Source organism: Coregonus lavaretus (genome assembly GCF_964263955.1).
Source record: "Coregonus lavaretus genome assembly, chromosome: 15".
NCBI lineage: Eukaryota > Metazoa > Chordata > Actinopteri > Salmoniformes > Salmonidae > Coregonus > Coregonus lavaretus.
The window spans coordinates 21,971,934-21,992,905 of NC_140002.1; the positions used below are offsets into that span (position 1 = coordinate 21,971,934).

At 40.7% G+C, this 20,972-nt stretch overlaps 1 protein-coding gene across 2 annotated transcripts in view; it reads left to right on the forward strand.

Moving 5' to 3' along the window:
• LOC311142058 (AP-2 complex subunit beta) overlaps window positions 1–20,972 on the forward strand; it is a 69,535-nt gene that overhangs the window by 17,223 nt on the left and 31,340 nt on the right. Inside the window, exons 15-17 of one of the 2 annotated variants that reach the window (XM_084177611.1) lie at window positions 11,430–11,471; window positions 11,946–12,092; window positions 12,809–12,954. In XM_084177611.1, coding sequence (XP_084033737.1) covers window positions 11,430–11,471; window positions 11,946–12,092; window positions 12,809–12,954 — 335 coding nt within the window. The remainder of the gene's footprint in view (window positions 1–11,429; window positions 11,472–11,945; window positions 12,093–12,808; window positions 12,955–20,972) is intronic. The other variant, XM_084177612.1, reaches the window with a different exon arrangement.

The window sequence follows — 20,972 nt, forward strand, 5'->3', positions numbered from 1 at the left end:
GCGTTTGGAAAATGCTCCCAAGGATGAACCAGACTTGTGGAGGTCTACCATTTTTTTTCTGAGGTCTTGGCTGATTTCTTTTGATTTTCCCATGATGTCAAGCAAAGAGGCACTGAGTTTGAAGGTAGGTCTTGAAATACATCCACAGGTACACCTCCAATTGACTCTAATGATGTCAATTAGCCTATCAGAAGCTTCTAAAGCCATGACTTCATTTTCTGGAATTTTCCAAGCTGTTGAAAGGCACAGTCAATTTAGTGTATGTACACTTCTGACCGACTGGAATTGTGATACAGTGAAATAATCTGTCTGTAAACAATTGTTCGAAAAATTACTTGTGTCATGCACAAAGTAGATGTCCTAACCGACTTGCCAAAACTATAGTTTGTTAACAAGAAATTTGTGGAGTGGTTGAAAAACAAGTTTTAATGACTCCAACCTAAGTGTATGTAAACTTCCGACTTCAACTGTATCTCTGCTGGGATGGTGGGATTGTAAATCTAGTCCATGAGGGATCAATAGGACAGCACTCTTCTTATGTTTTATTGTGCCATGAACAATGTGGACAGTATAGTCTCCTTTTAGCGTGGCTGTCAGTGTGCATTCCCCGGTCTGAGTTGAGCTGAGATGATGTAGGGCCTCCTCGCTGACACAGCGATGGTGGTGTATGCTGAGCTGTGGCCACAGAGATCTACTATGTCAGTGAGAAGCCTGTCTCCCTGTCCCTGATTGATCTGCCAGACACTGGTACAAAGAGGCAGGCAGGGCAGGGACGTCACGATGATTCACAGCTTCACACTGACATCTCAATACAGCAGAGACACGAGGCGGAGGCTTGGCACGCCATGGTGGCACTGGCACGCACACAGCAAACCAAAGTTTGGTCTTAATGGTACAGGGTGGTAGCGTCTTGTCAGGTTGTATGTTGCTAATATTATTGCACTGTCAAGATAGTTTTTGGCTTTATGCAGATTAGTTGTTTTGGTTGACAAGATGGTGCATATTAATTAACATTTCAGTTTTTACATCTAAAACGTCCTAGTTAGCCAGCTGTAAAAAGCAAATTTCCACCCATGGTGTAACAATGTGATAATGATTTGAGTGTGGTTTGGCATGTGGGTCTTGTTGTTTTATGACTGCTCTGGAATGAGCAGCGGCTTTTTGGGAAGCTCTATTAATGTCTCTTATGTTTTAGGGAGACCTCCTCCTCTTGACAGACAAAGTCATTATAGCTTTTTAATGATATTAGCTGGTGATTGTGTTCTCAACCCTAGCCTGAAAGGACAGCCGCAGCTGTTGTTCTACTCTACTGATAGGGAAAGAAATGGTGTCAGACTGTATACATATACAAAATAGTGTTGTAGCTTGTAGTGTTGTTCAGAAAGGAAACACAATGTATTCATTTAACCATTTATTAGAAAGTAAATGACAATACATTAGGTCTTGGCATTAGGCTCTGCAGTTTAAGGGTAGCTCATTGCCATAGCAATTAGGGGTGTGAACGATTCAACGAAATTAGGACGTTAACGTTAAGGAAAAATCTCTAACCAAACAACTGTTTTCTTTCTTGTTTTTTTCCCCAAAAATTTAAATCACAGTGCAGTTATCACAAAACTACCACAAACAGGTCCCGATCATCATCATAAGGGAAAAACCTAAATTAAACAAATACCCAACGCAACAGTGCTGTAACGTTAGTAGGAGATATGCATCTTTCGAATTATTTGCCACGAATATTAAGCACGTCATCGTGGTTAAATTGGAAAAATGACAGAGAAAGGCAAGCGACCGCGGCGAACAGCCTGCTCTGCCCGAGTCAGTACAGTATAATTGAGTCTGCTAAGCTGTGTTTTTAGCTGACCCAACAAGTACGGACTGACTGTTGGGAACATGTCTACAACTTCATCAGCAAGCTGTCAAACTATCGTAAATAAGTGACAAGCTACACTTAGTTTATCAGTGCAGTGACGAACATCCTTAACTAGCTAGCTAAAATTCCATCCCTGTGTTTGTCAGTGAAGCTAGTTAGAAGCAGGCAGGCTACAACAAGCTAAATCAGATGATGAAATCACTGACGGCCAATATACTTGCACATATTTTGTGCAGGAGTAGAGAGATGTTTTTGTTTTTACTACTGTAGTGTCGAGTTAACGTTGCTAATTATGCTGTGTGACCAAGGAGGACCCGCTGACGCTGTATTTTTATCATAAGGTTTATTCATAACAAAGGGTTACAGCGTCGATTTACAGATACCTGCAGATACCCGGAGAATAATTGCCCCATCTGTAATATGATTATTCTGTCTTCCTTTCTCCCAACTGTGGTATATATGCTATGTAATCTGATATGGGTGTTCCCTACAGACCAATCCCAGGAGGACACCTAACAGACTTCCTATTCTATGGTGTGTCACTCTAAAACCGCTCCCTCTAAAACTGAATAAACATCCTCTCAGGTTCCACTTGAAAACATTAGCAAAGTCATAATTCTTCATACACTACACTACTTTCTCACAGTCTATCAGAGTATGTGTCTGTCTGCCCCAGTTCCCGTGTTTCATTGCGAGTGAGTCATGCACAAGACAGATTGCGGGAGACAATGCTCGCGAATGGATTTAGAATTTTCTATTATTGATAAGTGACAGTTGGGACGCCGAGTGTGCATTGTCTCAATGCTCATTTTGGCCAAAACACTTGCAGACTCGAGTGATCACTATTGAACACAACAGCAAGTGGTCACTTGATAAAGGGCTTAGGGCCAAGTATTGAGATTCAGCCTATGACTGCTGTAGATAGAACTTAATTGCCCCCTAGCGGTTATACGCAATAGGACCACAATACGCAATAGGACCATATTATGCATTGTGAATTCACATGGAATTTTATGCATTTTTCTTAGCACTGAGGTGGGAAGTCCCTGCCCGAGTTGTTCATTTGTTAGCTGACATTTTCAAGAGACTACACCTTCAATTGAGAAAAACAATGTGTAAGCTCAACCATGAGGAATCATATTGCCCTAGATACACCACCTCACTCCAAAACTTTTTCCAAAGAACGGCACATTTGTCAATTGGCATTATCCAGGCCAGGGCAACTGTAGTTTGGCGGGGAGTTCAAAGTAGCGAATTAGAGGCCGCGTAGAGCGGGGCCTCGTCGTGATAAGTGATTATTCCGACTGTCTCGCTGTGCTCCTCATCCATCTTGGTTGGCGCTCTCACATTTTAAAGGGCTTCCAATTAAATCTTAATTGGACAGTCATTAAAACTGCAGTGTCGGAGAGGCCAATCGGGGACATCTTACCGTTGTGCTGCTACACAGAATGTTTAAACCGCTCTGCTGAGTAATTACAGTGGGGAGTGAAAGCTACTCTCTTGCCTCTTTGATCAGCCATTCTGCAGGCCTATTTACTGTAAACCCATTTGACCAATTAATGGAATCGATATGGGTTTTAATGAAAGGCAAAGAGCCCTGAACTGAAACAGCCCTCAGTAGTTACAGTTTAGCACTGATAAAGTCAAAGGGCACCCTGACCTTCTCGCAGTCAGAGCCTGGGTTTAAATACTTATGTAAAGGATATTGTGGCTCCAGATTGAACATAGAGCAATAGTTTTATTTGCTATATCTTTGTAAAATAGAAAATAAAAAATCAGGCCTAAGCTGAATGTGGGGCGATTAGGGATGTAACAATTCACCGATATGCATCGGTCCCCGTTCAAATGTTTAAGATATGAGTGCATCGGTCCCCGTTCAAATGTTTAAGATATGAGTGCATCGGTCCCCGTTCAAATGTTTAAGATATGAGTGCATCGGTCCCCGTTCAAATGTTTAAGATATGAGTGCATCGGTCCCCGTTCAAATGTTTAAGATATGAGTGCATCGGTCCCCGTTCAAATGTTTAAGATATGAGTGCATCGGTCCCCGTTCAAATGTTTAAGATATGAGTGCATCGGTCCCCGTTCAAATGTTTAAGATATGAGTGCATCGGTCCCCGTTCAAATGTTTAAGATATGAGTGCATCGGTCCCCGTTCAAATGTTTAAGATATGAGTGCATCGGTCCGCGTGACCCCAAACCGATCCAAATGTAGCATGCTTCGGTCAGGAAATCAATTCAAACGTTACTAATCGCCGGTTCACACATTGTTCTTGCTCAAATTAATTTTTGTTCTACCTTCTGAAAATAACTCATATTTTGTGACAACTGTGTCCTCTCCTTCAGTGTTGAACTAAGCATGTATTTGCGTTGCCAGTCATTGATCTACAAGTCATTTTGCATGCCGAACAACCCCAGGCAATATCAGTAGCCTAGTCAAGCTTTGCACGCTGACCAACGAGAGGTAGGCCTATTCCTGATCTGGCACATCTGCGTGTCACCTTCAGCATTCAAATGTTTGTAAAATGGATTGGCCTTGTCTTTTAAGTTATTGTTCTGCTGAAAGGTGAATTAATCTCCCAGTGTCTGTTGGAAAGCAGCCTGAAGCAGGTTTTCCTCTAGGATTTTGCCTGTGCTTAGCTTTATTCCATTAATTTTTTTCCTAAAAAGACTCCCTAGTCATTGCCGATGACGAGGATACCCATAACATGCAGCCACCACCATTCTTGAAAATATGAAGAGTGGTACTCAGTGATTTGTTGTGTTGGATTTTCCCCGAACATAACGCTTTGTATTCAGGACAAAAAGTTAATTTCATTGCCACATCTTTTGCAGTATTACTTTAGTGCCTTATTGTAGACATAATGCATGTTTTGGAATATTTTTATTCTGTACAGGCTTCCTACTTTTCACTCTGTCATTTATGTTAGTATTGTGGAGTAACTACAATGTTGTCCACCTTAAGTTATCTCCTATCACAATTATTAAACTCTAACTGTTTTAAAATCACCATTGGCCTCAAGGTGAAATCCCTGAGAGGTTTTCTTCCTCTCCGGCAAGTGATTTAGGAAGGGCGCCTGTATCTTTGTAGTGACTGGGTGTATTGATACACCATCCAAAGTGTAAAATTAATAACTGCATCATGCTCAAAGGTTTAAGCACATTTTTACTCCTGAACTTATTTAGGCTTGCCATAACAAAATGGTTGAATACTTATTGACTCAAGACATTTCAGCTTTACATTTTTTATTAATTTGTAAAAATGTCAAAGAACAGAATTCCACTTTGACATTATGGGCTAATCCATTTTAAATTCAGGCTGTAACACTTTTTGGGAAAAAGTCAAGGGGTGTGAATACTTTCTGAAGTAATTTTTAGGGTAAAGTTGATCATTTCATAACGATGACAGCAATAACCTTTTTGCTACCTGCACTGCATGGTCAAAGTGGAAGTACGAGCTCACTGCAAGTCAGTCAAAACTTTGAGACGGGGGTGAAATCTAAAGTTTTCATATTTTTGAAAGATAATGATACATTACTAGCTCTCACACTTTTAATCTACAAAAATGACATTAATTAGTGGGTGGGTGATGGTGATTTCAAATTAAAAGTGGGGGGGGGGACAAAAGGCAAACATTTAATTTAGAATGGAAAATGAATGTGTCTATGCAACAAATGTTAGTAGAACCGAATCGTTTCAAACTAAACATATCTTTCCTGTATCGTATCGGAGCCCATGTATCTATACTGAACAAAAATATAAACGTGACGTGCAACAATTTCAAAGATTTTACTGAGTTACACTCCATAGAAGGAAATCGGTCAATTTAAATAAATAAATTGGGCCCTAATCTATGGATTTCACATGACTGGGCAGGGGCGTAGCCATGGGTGGGCCTGGGAGGGCATAGGCCCACCCACTTGCGAGCCAGGACCACCCACTTGCGAGCCAGGCCCAGCCAATCAGAATGAGTTTTCACCCACAAACAGAAATACGCCTCAGCACCCCCCCCCTCCCCCTCCTCAGACGATCCCACAGGTTAAGAAGCCGAATATGGAGGTCCTGGGCTGGCGTGGTTACACGTGGTCTGCGGTTGTGAGGCCGGTTGGGTGTGACAAAACGACACATTTTAGAGTAGCCTTTTATTGTCCCCAGCACAAAGTGCACCTGTGTAATGTTCATGCTGTTTAATCAGCTTCTTTATGCCACACCAGTCAGGTGGATGGATTATCTTGGCAAATGAGAAATGCTCACTAACAGGGATGTAAACAAATATGTGCCCAACATTTGAGATAAATAAGCTTTTTGTGCGTATGAAAAATTTCTGGGATCTTTTATTTCAGCTCATGAAAAATGGGACCAACACTTTACATGTTGCGTTTATATGTTTTTGTTCAGTATAGATACGTATCGAATTGTCTTGAAAGGGAAAGATACACATCCCTAGGGGCGATCAAGATTTAACATTGTTATAGCCTTTGAAAATTGAATATTACATTTGAATGCAGAGTATCAAATACAACTTGCAATACTTTACCTGCAATCAAAATATATTATTCATGTCTGTCAAGTGTCTACCCTGAATTCCCCTATGGGCTTGTTCCTCAAAAGACACCGTTTTTGAATCACCAGCAAGAAATTATGTGGAAATACTCCTACACAAAATGCAGTGCGATGTAAAATTAGTAGTCTTTCATTAAGACCCTCATCGTTTTCCCTGTATATTTACTACCCGGTTGTCATCTACACATTCTGTCGCGGCAAAAGCAATACTTTCTCCCTCCGAAACTGGGAGAGTGAGTAAGATTCCGATATTCTGAAGTAATTGGATTTAGGAGCGGCTGGGCACTCCTGGGGAATGGCAGGCTGCTCTCGTTGGGGAAGTGGAATGGTATCAAGGAACTGCCTAGGATCCTGTTCACTCCAATTTCCCCTTACACGGAATGACATATTCCCTCTTAAGAGGACCTAAACCCAAGAGGACCTCCTTAGGGAGTGACTTGAGTCATCATGGCTTTAGACATTTATACTTGGACCGTTGAAGAAACTAACCAATGCATCATCCTGGGCCAGATGTAAACAAATGGACAGAAATGAGAATAGGCATATCCTATATGAGAGCTGGAATAAACTGATAAGGGTTTCATGGTAACTCATGAAGAACCACAAACCCCAGTCTTTATTGTAGTCATCGGGGGGATATTGCATCCTTTCCCTACACCTCCAGTAACAGCCCTATATCACTACCCTCTACACCAGATAACTAGCCTGTTCATCCTCATGTCATTCCCTATTACAGCTTTCTGGGCCACTGTAAAAGGAGCTCTGATGGTTGATTTAACATATACGCCACTTCACAGGACAGTTGATTTAACATATACACCACTTCACAGGACATTACCTCTGTCCGCTGTCATAACAGTGGTATTGAAGTGTGACACACTCAATTCAGACCATTTTATACATCCAAGCAAGGGTTGGGATTATGCCAGGTAAAGCACCCTGCCTTTTAAGTGTTACCTGCCCAATGCCCATGCCATAGAAATATAATCTCGTTCTAGTTCTGTGGCCCATACCTTTGAACATGCTCCGATACCCACTGCAGACAGACAGTGTTACTAGTGGTTTGAGGCTGCATTGCCAGACAAGCTAGACAATGGCCTGCTGTCATTAGAAGGGCAAAATGGGGGGAATGATTAATGCGACAGAAAGGGCTGAGTCAGCGCCCTGAGGCTGAATATTAAAGCTGACCTTCTGGATGAGGCGACTGAGCCAGGTTAACCTGACAAGAAGTCGAAGTCCCGTGTGGTAGCAGTTTTTCAATGCACATTGACTGGGTTCTTCTCTTTAAGATGCACTATGCAGAAATGCTCCACTATTTCCTGGTTATAAAAATTGTAATAGTTCGCTTAATTTCAGTTTATGTGTAGAGAATCATTGTACCATCTACACCGCTGTGAAATACAGTACTTTTCCATAACAAAAAATATTGTATTGTTTGAAGCTGGTGTACAAAAACGAAAATAAAAGACGTGAAAACTAAACTTAAGAATGGGAAGCATAGAAGTAGCACACCTAGAACAGATTTACTGCTTCTTAGACTTGCTTTCAATGAGAATGACAGATCTATAACACACATTTCTATGTGAATTAGGTCTGGTCGCCCAAAAACTTACATATTGGAACTTTAAACCTGCCATTATTAGACCTCTCCGAGACTGAATTACATATTGGGTCAGGCTTTTCACTGAAAACTTAATTTCTCTGAGGTGACACCCGCTGAAATTGCGAAGGACTAACACAAATTAAATGTGACAGTTAAAGGAAAAATCCACCCAAAACCACATATTTCCTTCACTTGACAGTGTTAAATAACACGTGAGAACAATATTTTTTGTGAACAAATGTTTCATTTTGCCGTTATAATAAGGTTTGTAGCAACATGGAAAATCATTGTGGAAATCTGTTGCAGCTCAAGTCGACTACAAAATCCACAATAAAATGCTAGCTAGCGAACGTTGCTACACACAATAATACCAAGGACAATATCAGCATGTAACGTAGCTAGTTAGCTGTAAAATCGCCTATACAAATGCACTGACAATTAATAGTGTACAATCTCATGTTCAACCTGCAGATCGACGTGCTTCACAGAGTGGAGTCTTACATTCGCAACGGCATATATACTTTTAAGGAGATGGGAAACGTTGCCCATGCTACGGCAATGGGCCGTGCAGTGCATTCTGGGCGATTCTGGGACAAAGAGTGCTCTCCATCAAGGAGTGAATGTGAGTCTATTGGGCGCTAGCTCAAAAACCCAACATTAGCACGAATTTCGTCAACAAGAAGTACAATATTACAAATCTTTTCCAAGATGTGAGATAATTAACTTGCTATCTGTAGTATCGTATAGCTTTAGAATCGTGACATTGCGTACTTTCTTGACATATACACTGACTTGCGTGACGATTAGCTTAGCAACCATGTGACAACGTGAATGCTGCTGGTTGGGGTGTTATACGTTCCTTCATTCATTCGATTCCTATCTCCTTTCTATAATATATCTGGCAACGGCACCATGCAATGCACCCTGGACTAAAGAGGCAGACAAATATGAAAAGTTTGCTAGACCCTCCGTTAAATTACAAATTTATCGAGGTAGGAGTAATGCAAAAATATGATCAATGGCTCATTCGAGAGAAGACATCCTCCCGAGTTATGACATCGGTCAGTATTGAAATCTGACATGTATGATAGACGTTTTCGCGATCTAAAATAATATTTCTATTAACTTCCAGTATAGTGAGAGCGACTTTATCACCGTGCTACGTCATGCCGGCCGGATTTCTGCCTGCTTGAACGCCAATAACTGAGATACACATGACAACGTGAATTGACCCAGGGAATCGATAGAACATCACTCAAGAGATGCACAAAAACAATATAACATTCAAAATGGGTGAACCTTTTCCTTTAACTGCCCCATTAAGATTTTAAAATGATCGAACTCATTCAACAACAAGGTTGGTGAATAACTAATGAATTGCAGATAAATCTAGTCCGCATTGAGTGGCACTGCAGATGATGTAGAAATTCAGTTGGTCTAAAAGAGTCTCTCTAGTCTTGAGACGTGGGCTAGAATTTTAGCACTTTTGGATCTCAACGAGGGAGTGAACAGTCTGAAACTGCGATTCGAACCAAGACATTTTTCACGAGATATTAAAACATGTTTTCAAGAGCCTGAAACTTCCCTCTCCGGCATTATTTAAATTAGCTGTCCTGTTTTATATTTAGCATTCATAAAAGGCCCTTGTATCGTCAGTATAAAACCTTGGCAGTATTTCCTGACACTTATCTCCCACTTCAATAGACTTCTCCAACTCGGTGACAATCATTGTCTCTCGCCACTGGGCAAAAGCTGGTATTTCAACCCTGGGAGAATATCAGGAATATTCATATGCTCGAAAAAAAGAATATGTCTGTGTGAGGGTGAAGTGAGACAATATTGACTAGTGAGTCACTCATGACTATTCTGCCAGTTCCCCTTTGTAGGTTTAGAAGTGAGGTTCAATTCAGCCTTGTTGACGAAGACTCCCAGAGGTATCTTAACATAACACTGTGAAAAGGCCACAGCAGACAGCCATTTTGTTCTGAGTGGTTCACCTTCAAAAGAAACCACATCCTCAAGGGAGGCCTGAACACACAATGTACTTTTGTGCAAGCTCACTAAACTAGGTATCTACTCAGTCTGGATTGATAATTATTGAGTGAAATGTGGAAAAAACAGTTTGTCAAACCAAAGTATTGTCCACACCTGTGGTACAATGCTGGGATCAAACATAAGGAGACAGTTAATTGATTTCACTTCATTGTAATGATGGATGTGTTTGAAAGTGAGAAAGAATTATATCCATTTAGATTCCCGAAGTCAAATATCCTCAAGTTGTCTTGAACATTGCTTCTAACATTGCTTGCACCAATGCTTTTCTATCTGCCTTTTAACGGCCCAATACCAGCGTGTGATTTGTGCCTTGCTGTGTCTCAGGCTATAAAATTGTTTTATGGTATTCCAGTCTCGCTATGAGGCTGTCAAGGTCATTTCGCACTTCTCACAGTCACAATGCATTTAACTAAAAGTGGCAGGTCTCAAAGGAAGTTTTGTCCTGAATATCGCAATGGTTACCGTTACATACAGTGAGGTCCGGAATTATTGGATCCCTTGATAAAGATGAGTAAAGAAGACTGTATAAAACAAATAATACAAATACTGAGCTATATTGTATGGCAAATTTTTTTTTACAAATTATATTGAAAACTGGGGATACAATCAATTTGACCCCTATCTTTTTGGAGAAAATAAATACTACTTGTTAAACAAAATATCTTTCTCTGAGCAATTTTATTAGTATAAAAGAATATAATTGTTTCAAAAAAACATTTTGTATACAGTATAGCTCAGTATTTGTATTATTTATTTAATAGTCTTTGTAGCTCATCTTTATCAAGGGATCCAATAATTCCGGATCCTACTGTACATCATTAAATTTTTTCAACTAGCCTTTTAGATGGATATTTTGCGTCTTGAAATACAAAAGAGATGCTTTTAGAGATCCTTATTAGAATGCATATTTTAATATTTTGTGTAGACTTGTTGTTTAATTGCTTTATCTTCCACTTCCCTGTGAGAATTCAAAGCTAAAACTGGATAGGTGAAAGGAGCCCAATACCGGCTTGCTTTTTGACTGTGTGAATTCTCAAATACGTGTATCTAATGTATTTCGCAATGAGCTATTCTTCCATCTCAATGTTCATGTTTCGGCAAGGTTTTCTTGTCTGCTGACTGACTGATGCTCTTCCCTGATAACCATTTCACTGTGACAGAATTACTATCTTCATAATAACCTTTTGACATATTCTGGGCAGTCTATGGGTTGAACTGCTTTTGGGGAATGGGGTTGGGGATGGGTTGCTATTGCTAAGTACCTCTCTCTCTCTGTCCTTGTCTGTCTATCTCTTGTGTTTGGATGCGGGTGCTGAATATGGGTCCTCTCTCATGTAGCTCGGGGGAGACCTGGGAGGAGGTGTTGGGGGAAGTCCAGCAGTAAGTGAGCCCTTCAGTTTGTCCATCCCTGTCTGCATGCTGCATGCTCTTAGAGGTTCTAACGGGAATCAAAATGTAACTGCCAAACACTTCAAAGCTGGACAAACTATTATTTTCCCGCACACTCTAGCCTCACCTTTGACCTTGCTTGCCACTGATGGGGGAAAAAATATAACGTATTCCATTGGAGGATTGCTCAAATTGGGAAATCATAGGCTGAAATTCTAGGCTTTAGTGAATGTGCTAAATCAATTGACAATCATAATCATTGTCTTTAAAAACAAATCACAAAAAAAGGTGTCGATCACCATTAGTATTTGAAACTCACTCATTTGACAACAATGATGAGTTTGGAACCTTCGTCTTTTTAGTCTTCAATTAGGTCGCTAGAGGACCGTCGTCTCGCAGATAAGTTACATTCTGGATTCATAGTTGTGCTGATGTCCTGTGTGTCTGTGTGTGTATGTGACTCAGGTGGGACAGAACTTTATCCCCTCGTCAGTTCCCAACACGTTCGCCCCATCGCCGACTCCTGCAGCACTCAGCAGCGGCCTCAACGACCTGTTTGAGCTCTCCACAGGCATGGCCATCACCACAGGAGGCTATGTTACCCCCAAATCTGTGAGTACCCACTACCCACAGCTAAATGCTTATGTTGATGTTCAATACTAATGTTAGCAAGAACTAAATGCTAATATTAATGCTATATTTTAATAATGTTCATGCTATATGCTAATGTTAGCACTATGTTGGGATAAAGTAGATTTTCATCGCTAACTGAGTTATTACACCAGCAAGGGCAGAGAATAAAGCTCAGATAAAGCAAATTGAAATGCTAATGCTAACAAATTAGCACCTAGCAAACAGAGAAATACATACAGAACCTTGAGCCCTGCAGCAAAGTCACTCTTCATGTAGGACAGTGTATAAATATAGTTATGACGTTGTTTGGTAGGGGTGAGTTAAGTCCAAGTTAGCATCAACTGGCTCCACCCTAGATTCCTGTTCAAAATGGGTCATTTATATATATCATACAGTTAAGTCATGCAGAAGAGGCTCACAATGTCCTCGCTGTGGTATGTGCACTGTTAATTGGTATGTATTGCAGCAGGACATAGCATCCTTCCCAAGGTATCCATCTTAATTCATGCCCTCCATTCTCCATCTCCCTTTGTGTCCGACTCAATTCAATGAAGGGGCAACACAGCACAGACACGTGCAGTAGTGAGTCATGTTGCCATTTTCAAATGACCTTGTGTGCTCTCTCTGCTCCCAGGTATGGGTGAATCGGTTTGCATGTTCATATTTCTTTATGTAAGGTCTATCTCTTCCCCCAGGTATGGCTGCCTGCAGTGAAAGCGAAAGGACTGGAGATCTCAGGCACATTCTCCCGCCGACAGGGCCAAATGTACATGGACATGACCTTCACCAACAAGGCCTTGCAGCACATGACCGACTTCGCTATCCAGTTCAACAAGAACAGGTGAGAGAGGGGGCGACTGGAATCAAATCCTAGATGCCATCTCCTGCCATTGTGCCCTTAAAACCCCTTAAACTACACTGTGGCAGAGTCTGACCTCCAACTTCTCTGTGGGTGTGTGTACGTGTGTCTCTTGGACTTGGGATAAAGAAGCAAGACAATATCTCAGCTGTACTAGCAGTTAAGGTCTTCTGTGGCCTCACTGTAAAAAAAAAATTTTCGCACCAACCTTGTATTTAGTTGCTCCAAGCTTGTCGTGACTTTCCATTCACTATAACCATGGCCATTCACTATAACCATGGCCATTCACTAAACACATTGTTAATAGATAATAGGCTAGTTCTCAGTAACGATCCACTTAGTTAAGGGATATGGCCGTATATAGTCATGTACTTCGCAAAAATAGTTCAATGGGTGTAAATGTTAGTCACAGTCCCTGGGCATACATGGTATGTTATGTGCACTCAGCTCCTTAAGTTGATACAGTATGGGAGTATACTGTATGATAACTACGGTAAACACGACCACTACTCTAAAATGCAGTGAATTGTCAAGAGCAGACTTTATATTTAGCTCCATTCACCTGAAGCTCTTATTAACCCTTTACACTTGTAGAAATTGGCTTATATGGATAGGGCCAAATTTAAATTTCTATAACAGAAGAACTTTAAAACCATGACCATGGTAGCAATTGAAAGAGAACACTTTGGCGATTATGGGGAAATTGTTAGACCAAAGGTGAGGACACAACAGTTCACCTGACAAGACTGAATCCAAACGTTACACTGTTGATTTTATGTGCATTTTGCATTTACTGTACTTTTTTCAGCATTTGCCAATAACAAACCTGAAAATACTCTGGATACATTCAGTAACATAAGAATATTAATTGAAATTTTGGAGTAGGTGCAAGATAGGAAAAAACTATTACAAGGGTTTGAGTGAGAGGTCTAACTGGTGTCTCAAGTGGCCAAACACCTCTCCAAACTGGGCACAGTTCTTAAGTAATTTCAATGCACTTTTATGACTTTTTTATTTGTATTTATTTTAGCTCTCCTAGCTTTGCCATTGAGAAACTGAAGCAAGCACATTTGTAGTTTTTTGTTTGGAACACAGCCCTGCGTCCCCACCATCACACAATTACTGTTGTTAAAAAAATATTCCATTATAAATCACGTTCTGGGTCAGGTGGGCATCATTTGAACATTTGTTCTATTGCCAATATGGCTAGCTAAGTTAGGCTTTCAAAAGGCACTTCAGACAAACGGATTGTAATTTTGATGCGCCTAGAATGGAGTCATGAGTGCATTCAAGTGCGTGTTCCACAGCAAATGTTCTTCACAATATGAAATACATAGGCTCATTCTGTTCAGGACAACCCAGCATGCCATCCTTGTAACCGTGGATCAAACGTAGTGATCATAAACGTTGATACTGTAAATTACATGAGTTTTTAAATATGGAAGGAAATGTGAAGTGCACATTTGGACTCAGGGGTATGTGGTTTGCTTGTATGACATCAAAGCAGTATTTATTATCATCCTCAACATCTGATTTTCATAACACATAAACTCCTCTCGATTTACAGCATTTCTCTCACTCAGAAAACAAGAAATGTGCAAATGTAACCCAATTAGCGGGAGGGATGGGGGCATCTTCTTGTCGCGCAGTGCTCAAGTTTATAACGGCTGTCAGTCAAAACCGAAACAGCGCTGTGAAGTGGACTGTACAGCCACTACGTTCCAATTTAGGCTCTTATCAATGACAAAATCTGGCATTTTCAACCTGTATACGGGATGACAGGCTGTGAGTGGAAAGGGCTACGACTCATGTAATTTTTAAATGGTGTTTTCCAGGCCTGAAAAAGTTTAGGAAAATCCTAAAAGTTTAGGAAAAGTAATGGACATTCATTTAATAATTTCTGTTAATGTCATTTATTTAGGCACAGTTAAATATTTTATCAATTAAATAAAAATCTACGTATCAGCCAGGATCAGAATGTCACTAGCACATCTGTGTTTGTGCATATTTTTATTTATTTATTTTACCTTTATTTAACCAGGTAAGCCAGTTGAGAACAAGTTCTCATTTACAACTGCGACCTGGCCAAGATAAAGCAAAGCAGTGCGATAAAAACAACAACACAGAGTTACATATGGGGTAATTTTTTTTTACATAAAGTCAAAAAAAATACAACAGAATATATATATACAGTGTAAGGCTGAACGATTTTGGAAAATAATCTAATTGCGATTTTTTGCCCCCAATATTGCGATTGCGATTTAATATGCGATTTAATTTATTTATCCTTTTTCCCCTACAAAACATAATGAATGATTTAAATATGACCAACACAATAGTATATACATTTAGTGTGAAATGTTCTTTCCCATAGGCTGGGTCTATTTGTTAGAATTAAATTCAAACATGTATGACTTGAAATAAATGACATTTTTATTGAACTGCTCATTACAGAAACATCTGTGGCTTTGCCACTGTGCATTTAAATAATTTAAACAAAGGCATGAACTTTGTAAACATTGTGTGCAAAAGGTACAGTCTTAAGAAAAAAATAATTTTAAATTGTATGTATCTTACTGCTCCCAAGTCAGTAACATTTCACACAACTGAAACAAGGAATTTGCTTTGAAAATATTTTGTAAAATCAAAGTAAATAAAGTTATAAATAAAAAATGAGAAATGCACTTTTAATTTAGACAAACTATTTTTTATAAACGATTTGAATATTATAATATAAAATAGATGAGCCTCACTTATCTCAAGTACACAACAATAACACACCACACAGACTAAAGTTCACTACGAGTATGGCACTGCCAGCCATACTTATCCAACAGTTCTGTTCTCAGTGGCTCACATGTTTTTTGCTAAGAAAACCAGAATATTGACTTTTTCTGGCTTCAAGGATGAGCGAGTGCAAGTCACAATATTCCCTCCTGTGCTAAAAAGACGCTCTGAGGGAGCGCTTGTAGCAGGTACACAAAGATACTTGCGTGCCATGGTGCACAACTGTGGGTAGCTGATCTTGTGCACCCTCCACCAAGCCAATGGATCATCTTCTCCATCAATGGTAGGAGTCATCAGGTAATTGTTTATCTCTGCCTCTGCGACATCTTCAAGATTTACAGGCAAAGAAGGAGAGGCTGAACTGGTCTTGAAAAAACTGCCAAGAGACCTCTTCGTCTTTTCCCCCAAGGACTGTGCACTTTGAGGCATCTGAACAGTTTCAGTACGAGACCTCTTCTCCTATTAGATGAAAACAACAGCCATTAGTTTTCCAGTTAGATTTTACAGAAAATTTTTGTTTTTGTGAAATACATAATTATTTACCCAATGATATGTACGTTGTGCCAAGTCTACTATCTCTGTCTTCAGACGAGTCTTGATAGCAGGGATGTTGTCTGTACTGATGTACTGTATTTTGAACCTAGGGTCCAGGAAACAGGCAACATCCAAAAGCTCCTGGATGTTTGGGTCTCCATATTTGTTATTGAGGTATGCTAGGACTTTGGTTTTTATTGATTTAGTCAGGTCAGTGTCCTCAGCATCTTCAGCCAGGACTGATGTGGCAAAAAGGTGGAGAACTGGCTTGAGGTAGGAGATGCTTACATACTCCTCTCCAGAAAGAGCATCAGTAAACTCCAGTAGAGGATGCAGTGCCTTGTGAATCGACTCCAACACGTCAATATCCTGCCAGGTTGGGATAAGGGAGCGTGCATATCGATCTCCAGACAATACCTGAGAAATGGCTTTGGCCTGTTCAAGCACTCTGGCAATCATCATTTCTTTAGAACCCCATCTTGTTGGGCACTCCGTTATGAGGTTGTGCTCAGGGAGTTTGAGCTCTCTCTGTGCCTCCGTCAGGGCTGCTTTCTTCTTCCAACTGTGGGAAAAGTGCCCCACCAGCTTCCTGCACAGTGCTGTTGCCCTTGACACTCTGTCATCTTTGAGTGCATTTTCTAAAAGAAATAAAAAGTAGTGTATTACACACAATTTGAGTTTTGATACAAGGCTCTCACTATTACACACTCAAATTAGCTGTAATTCTGAAATACACACATCCACAACACATCCTCTCTCTCTCTCTCAATTCAAAGGGTCTTTATTTGCATGTCAATTCTCTCTCTCTTTCTCTCTCTCTCTCTCTCATAAACACTAAAAAAACATGTAAAAAACAAAAACAAGAAAAGAAAAAAAATGCAGGTGGGCATTCCACCACAGACAGACATATGATATAAGCAAGTAAAATGAATTTACATATTAGAAAAGGAGTGGAAGTATGAATTTATTTAATCCCATCCGATTTATATAATATCATTTATATATATTTGTATATTCAGCTTTACTAATCGACGCATCTCTCTCTCTCGCACTCGCGCACACACACACACACACACACACAACACACACACACACACACACACACACACACACACACACACACACACACACACACACACACGATAACTTACCAATGGCAAGATGTAATCTGTGGCCAAAACATTGGAGCCTCGTCCATTCATTAAGCCGCGCAGCAAGCACCATATTCGACGCGTTGTCCGTCGTGATGCAGACGTGATTCTCCTCGTGGAGATCCCAGCTGACAAGCCCTTCTCTCAGGCCGGCTGCAATATTTTCCCCTGTGTGATCGTCTGGGAAGTAGGTAGTTTGTAGGCAGCGAGCTCGGAGGTTGAAATCTTCATCAATAAAATGGACTGTAAGACTCTGGTACGGCTCAGCTGTGCGGCTTGACCACATATCAGTAGTGCTAGCAAAAAACTCCACCGTTTTAAGTTCCGCGGCGACTTTCTCTTTGCACTTTTTGTACAGCTCCGGTATGGCAGTCTGACTGAAGTATGTGCGGGAGGGTATACTGTAACGTTTATCAAGCGTATGTATTAATGCCATGAACCCAGGCTTGGTCACCGTGCTGAGAGGCATCATATCTTTGGCTATGAACTCGGTTATTGTCCGAGTGATTTCTCCGTGCCGTTTTGAATTACGTTCATACGGAGTGACACTTTCGAACATTTCTGTCAGTGATCCCTGTCTTGAGGTATTTGGCTTGTCTCGCGCACTGATGCTCGGCATTTTGGTCATACAACTGTCATGCATTGATTTGTGGTATTTTTTTAAGTGCTGAAACAGGTTTGTAGTGTTACCCCGTGAAGTAGCAATCGGAGCACGGCATGCTCTGCACAACACCTGACGCTGCTCAGCATCTTCTTTTTTTAAACCAAAATAGTTCCACACCACCGACGTGCTGTTCCTCTTCGATATTAAAGTATCAGCTGTGTCAGTTTCTGACTGTTCCGTCGAGCAAGAGGCCATTGCGCTGGACAGCATGAAAAGTCGCGTCACGTGACCACCTCAAATCGCGCACGTTGCGATTAGAAAATCGCGTTCAGTCAAATCGCGATATTATCGCGAATGCAATTAATCGTTCAGCCCTAATACAGTGTGTGCAAATGTAGCAAGTTATATCACCTGCATAGTGCAAGACGAGTGGGCCGTTGCTCAAGAAGAGAGAGACAGTCGGACATTGCATCAGCAGGTAGGCCTATAAAATATGATAGAGAACAGATTAACTCGGTAACCAATTCAAAACATACAGTGTCTTCGGAAAGTATTCAGACCCACATTTTGTTAGGTTACAGCCTTATTCTAAAATTTATTAAATTGTTTTTTTCCCTCATCAATCTACACACAATACCCCATAATGACAGAGCAAAAACAGGTTTTTAGAATTATTTTCAAAAAATATACTGAAATATCACATTTACGTAATATTCAGACCCTTTACTCAGTACTTTGTTGAAGCACCTTTGGCAGGGATTACAGCGTCGCGTCTTCTTGGGTATGAGGCTACAAGCTTGGCACACCTGTATTTGGGGAGTTTCTCCCATTCTTCTCTACAGATCCTCTCAAGTTGTCAGGTTGGATGGGGAGTGTCGCTGCACAGCTATTTTCAGGTCTCTCCAGAGATGTTCGATCGGGTTCAAGTCCGGCCTCTGGCTGGGACACTCAAGGACATTCAGAGACTTGTCCCGAAGCCACTCCTGCATTGTCTTGGCTGTGTGTTTAGGGTCGTTGTCCTGTTGGAAGGTGAACCTTCGCCCCAGTCTGAGGTCCTGAGCACTCTGGAGCAGGTTTCCATCAAGGATCTCTCTGTACTTTGCTTTGTTCATCTTTCCCTCGATCCTGACTGGTCTCCCAGTCCCTGCCGCTGAAAAGCATCCCCACAGCATGATGCTGCCACCACCATGCTTCACCGTAGGGATGGTGCCAGGTTTCCTCCAGACGTGACGCTTGGCATTCAGGCCAAAGAGTTCAATCTCGGTTTCATCAGACCAGAGAATCTTGTTTCTCATGGTCTGAGAGTCTTTAAGTGCCTTTTGGCAAACTCCAAGCGGGCTGTCGTGCCTTTTACTGAGGAGTGGCTTCCGTCTGGCCACTCTACCATAAAGGCCTGATTGGTGGAGTGCTGCAGAGATGGTTGTCCTTCTGGAAGGTTCTCCCATCTCCACAGAGGAATTCTAGAGCTCTGTCAGAGTGACCATCGGGTTCTTGGTCACTTCCGTGACCTAGGCCCTTCTCCCCCAATTGCTCTGTTTGGCCGGGTGGACAGCTCTAGGAAGAGTCTTGGTTGTTCCAAACTTCTTCCATTTTTAAGAATGATGGAGGCCACTGTGTTCTTGGGGACCTTCAATGCTGCAGACATTTTTTGGTACCCTTCCCCAGATCTGTGCCTCGACACAATCTTGTCTCTGAGCTCTACTGACAATTCCTTCGACCTCATGGCTTGGTTTTTGCTCTGACATGCACTGTCAACTGTGGGACCTTCTATAGACAGCTGTGTGCCTTTCCAAATCATGTCCAATCAATTGAATTTACCACAGGTGGACTCCAATCAAGTTGTAAAAACATCTCAAGGATGATCAATGGTAACAGGATGCACCTGAGCTCAATTTTGAGTCTCATAGCAAAGGGTCTGAATACTTATGTGAATAGGGTATTTCTGTTTTTTATTTCTTTATACATTTGTAAAATTTTACTTTGCCCTTATGGGTATTGTGTGTAGTTTGCTGAATATGTTTTTTTCTTTAATCCATTTTAGAATAAGGCTGTAACAAAATGTGGAAAAAGTGAAAGGGTCTGAGTACTTTCCAAAGGCACTGTATATTGTATCCTCTAGTTAACTGTTTAGTTATTATTGACATGCATTAATGTATTCGTCATATCCCAAAGAACTTTCAACCGACACTCGCGGTTAAGGTCATACAAAGTTTATTTACTTTTTTGATCGATTCATGTGATTAATTTAAATGATTATTTTTGGCAAAATGAACGATTCACTTTGCCATTGTATTAGTTGTGATTCGGTTCAATCGCAGTGAATCAGATCATGTGAATCAAAATAATAATTTGTGAATCGTGAACATTATTTATAGGAATAAAGATTAGATGCAGCCTTTCTTTTGGATTATGTGGCTTCAAAACTTGTTTTGTAGATACTTCCAGTTGATATGAGCATCCAATGTATGGTACATTGCAACTCAATAGATGCTAGTCAGCCTGCAAAGTAAACACTTCTAATGTAGCTATGATAAATATGACTAAACTAGAAGGGTACATTTCCTGAAAATGTGTGGGCTTTCTTTAGGTGAATAAAAAGATTTGTAGCCTACCATAGCCATTTGATCTTTGATATATTGAATGAGCAAATTATTTCAAAAGGCATAGAACGTATTTGGTTGTAATGTTGCAATGTTTTACATCAAGGGTGGTCAATCCTCCAGGAGAGCTAATGGTTGTGCAGGTTTTTATTCCAGTCCCTCTCTGACAAACCACAGTTTAGAAATGAACCGGACCTTGATAAACTGGCTCTGATGTGTTTGAGCAGGGCTTGATCAAAAGCCTGCACACCCAGTAGCTCTCCAGACTGAGGGCTGACCACGTGTTTTATACAGTTGCCTAACAGTGGTTCTACTTTGTGGGGG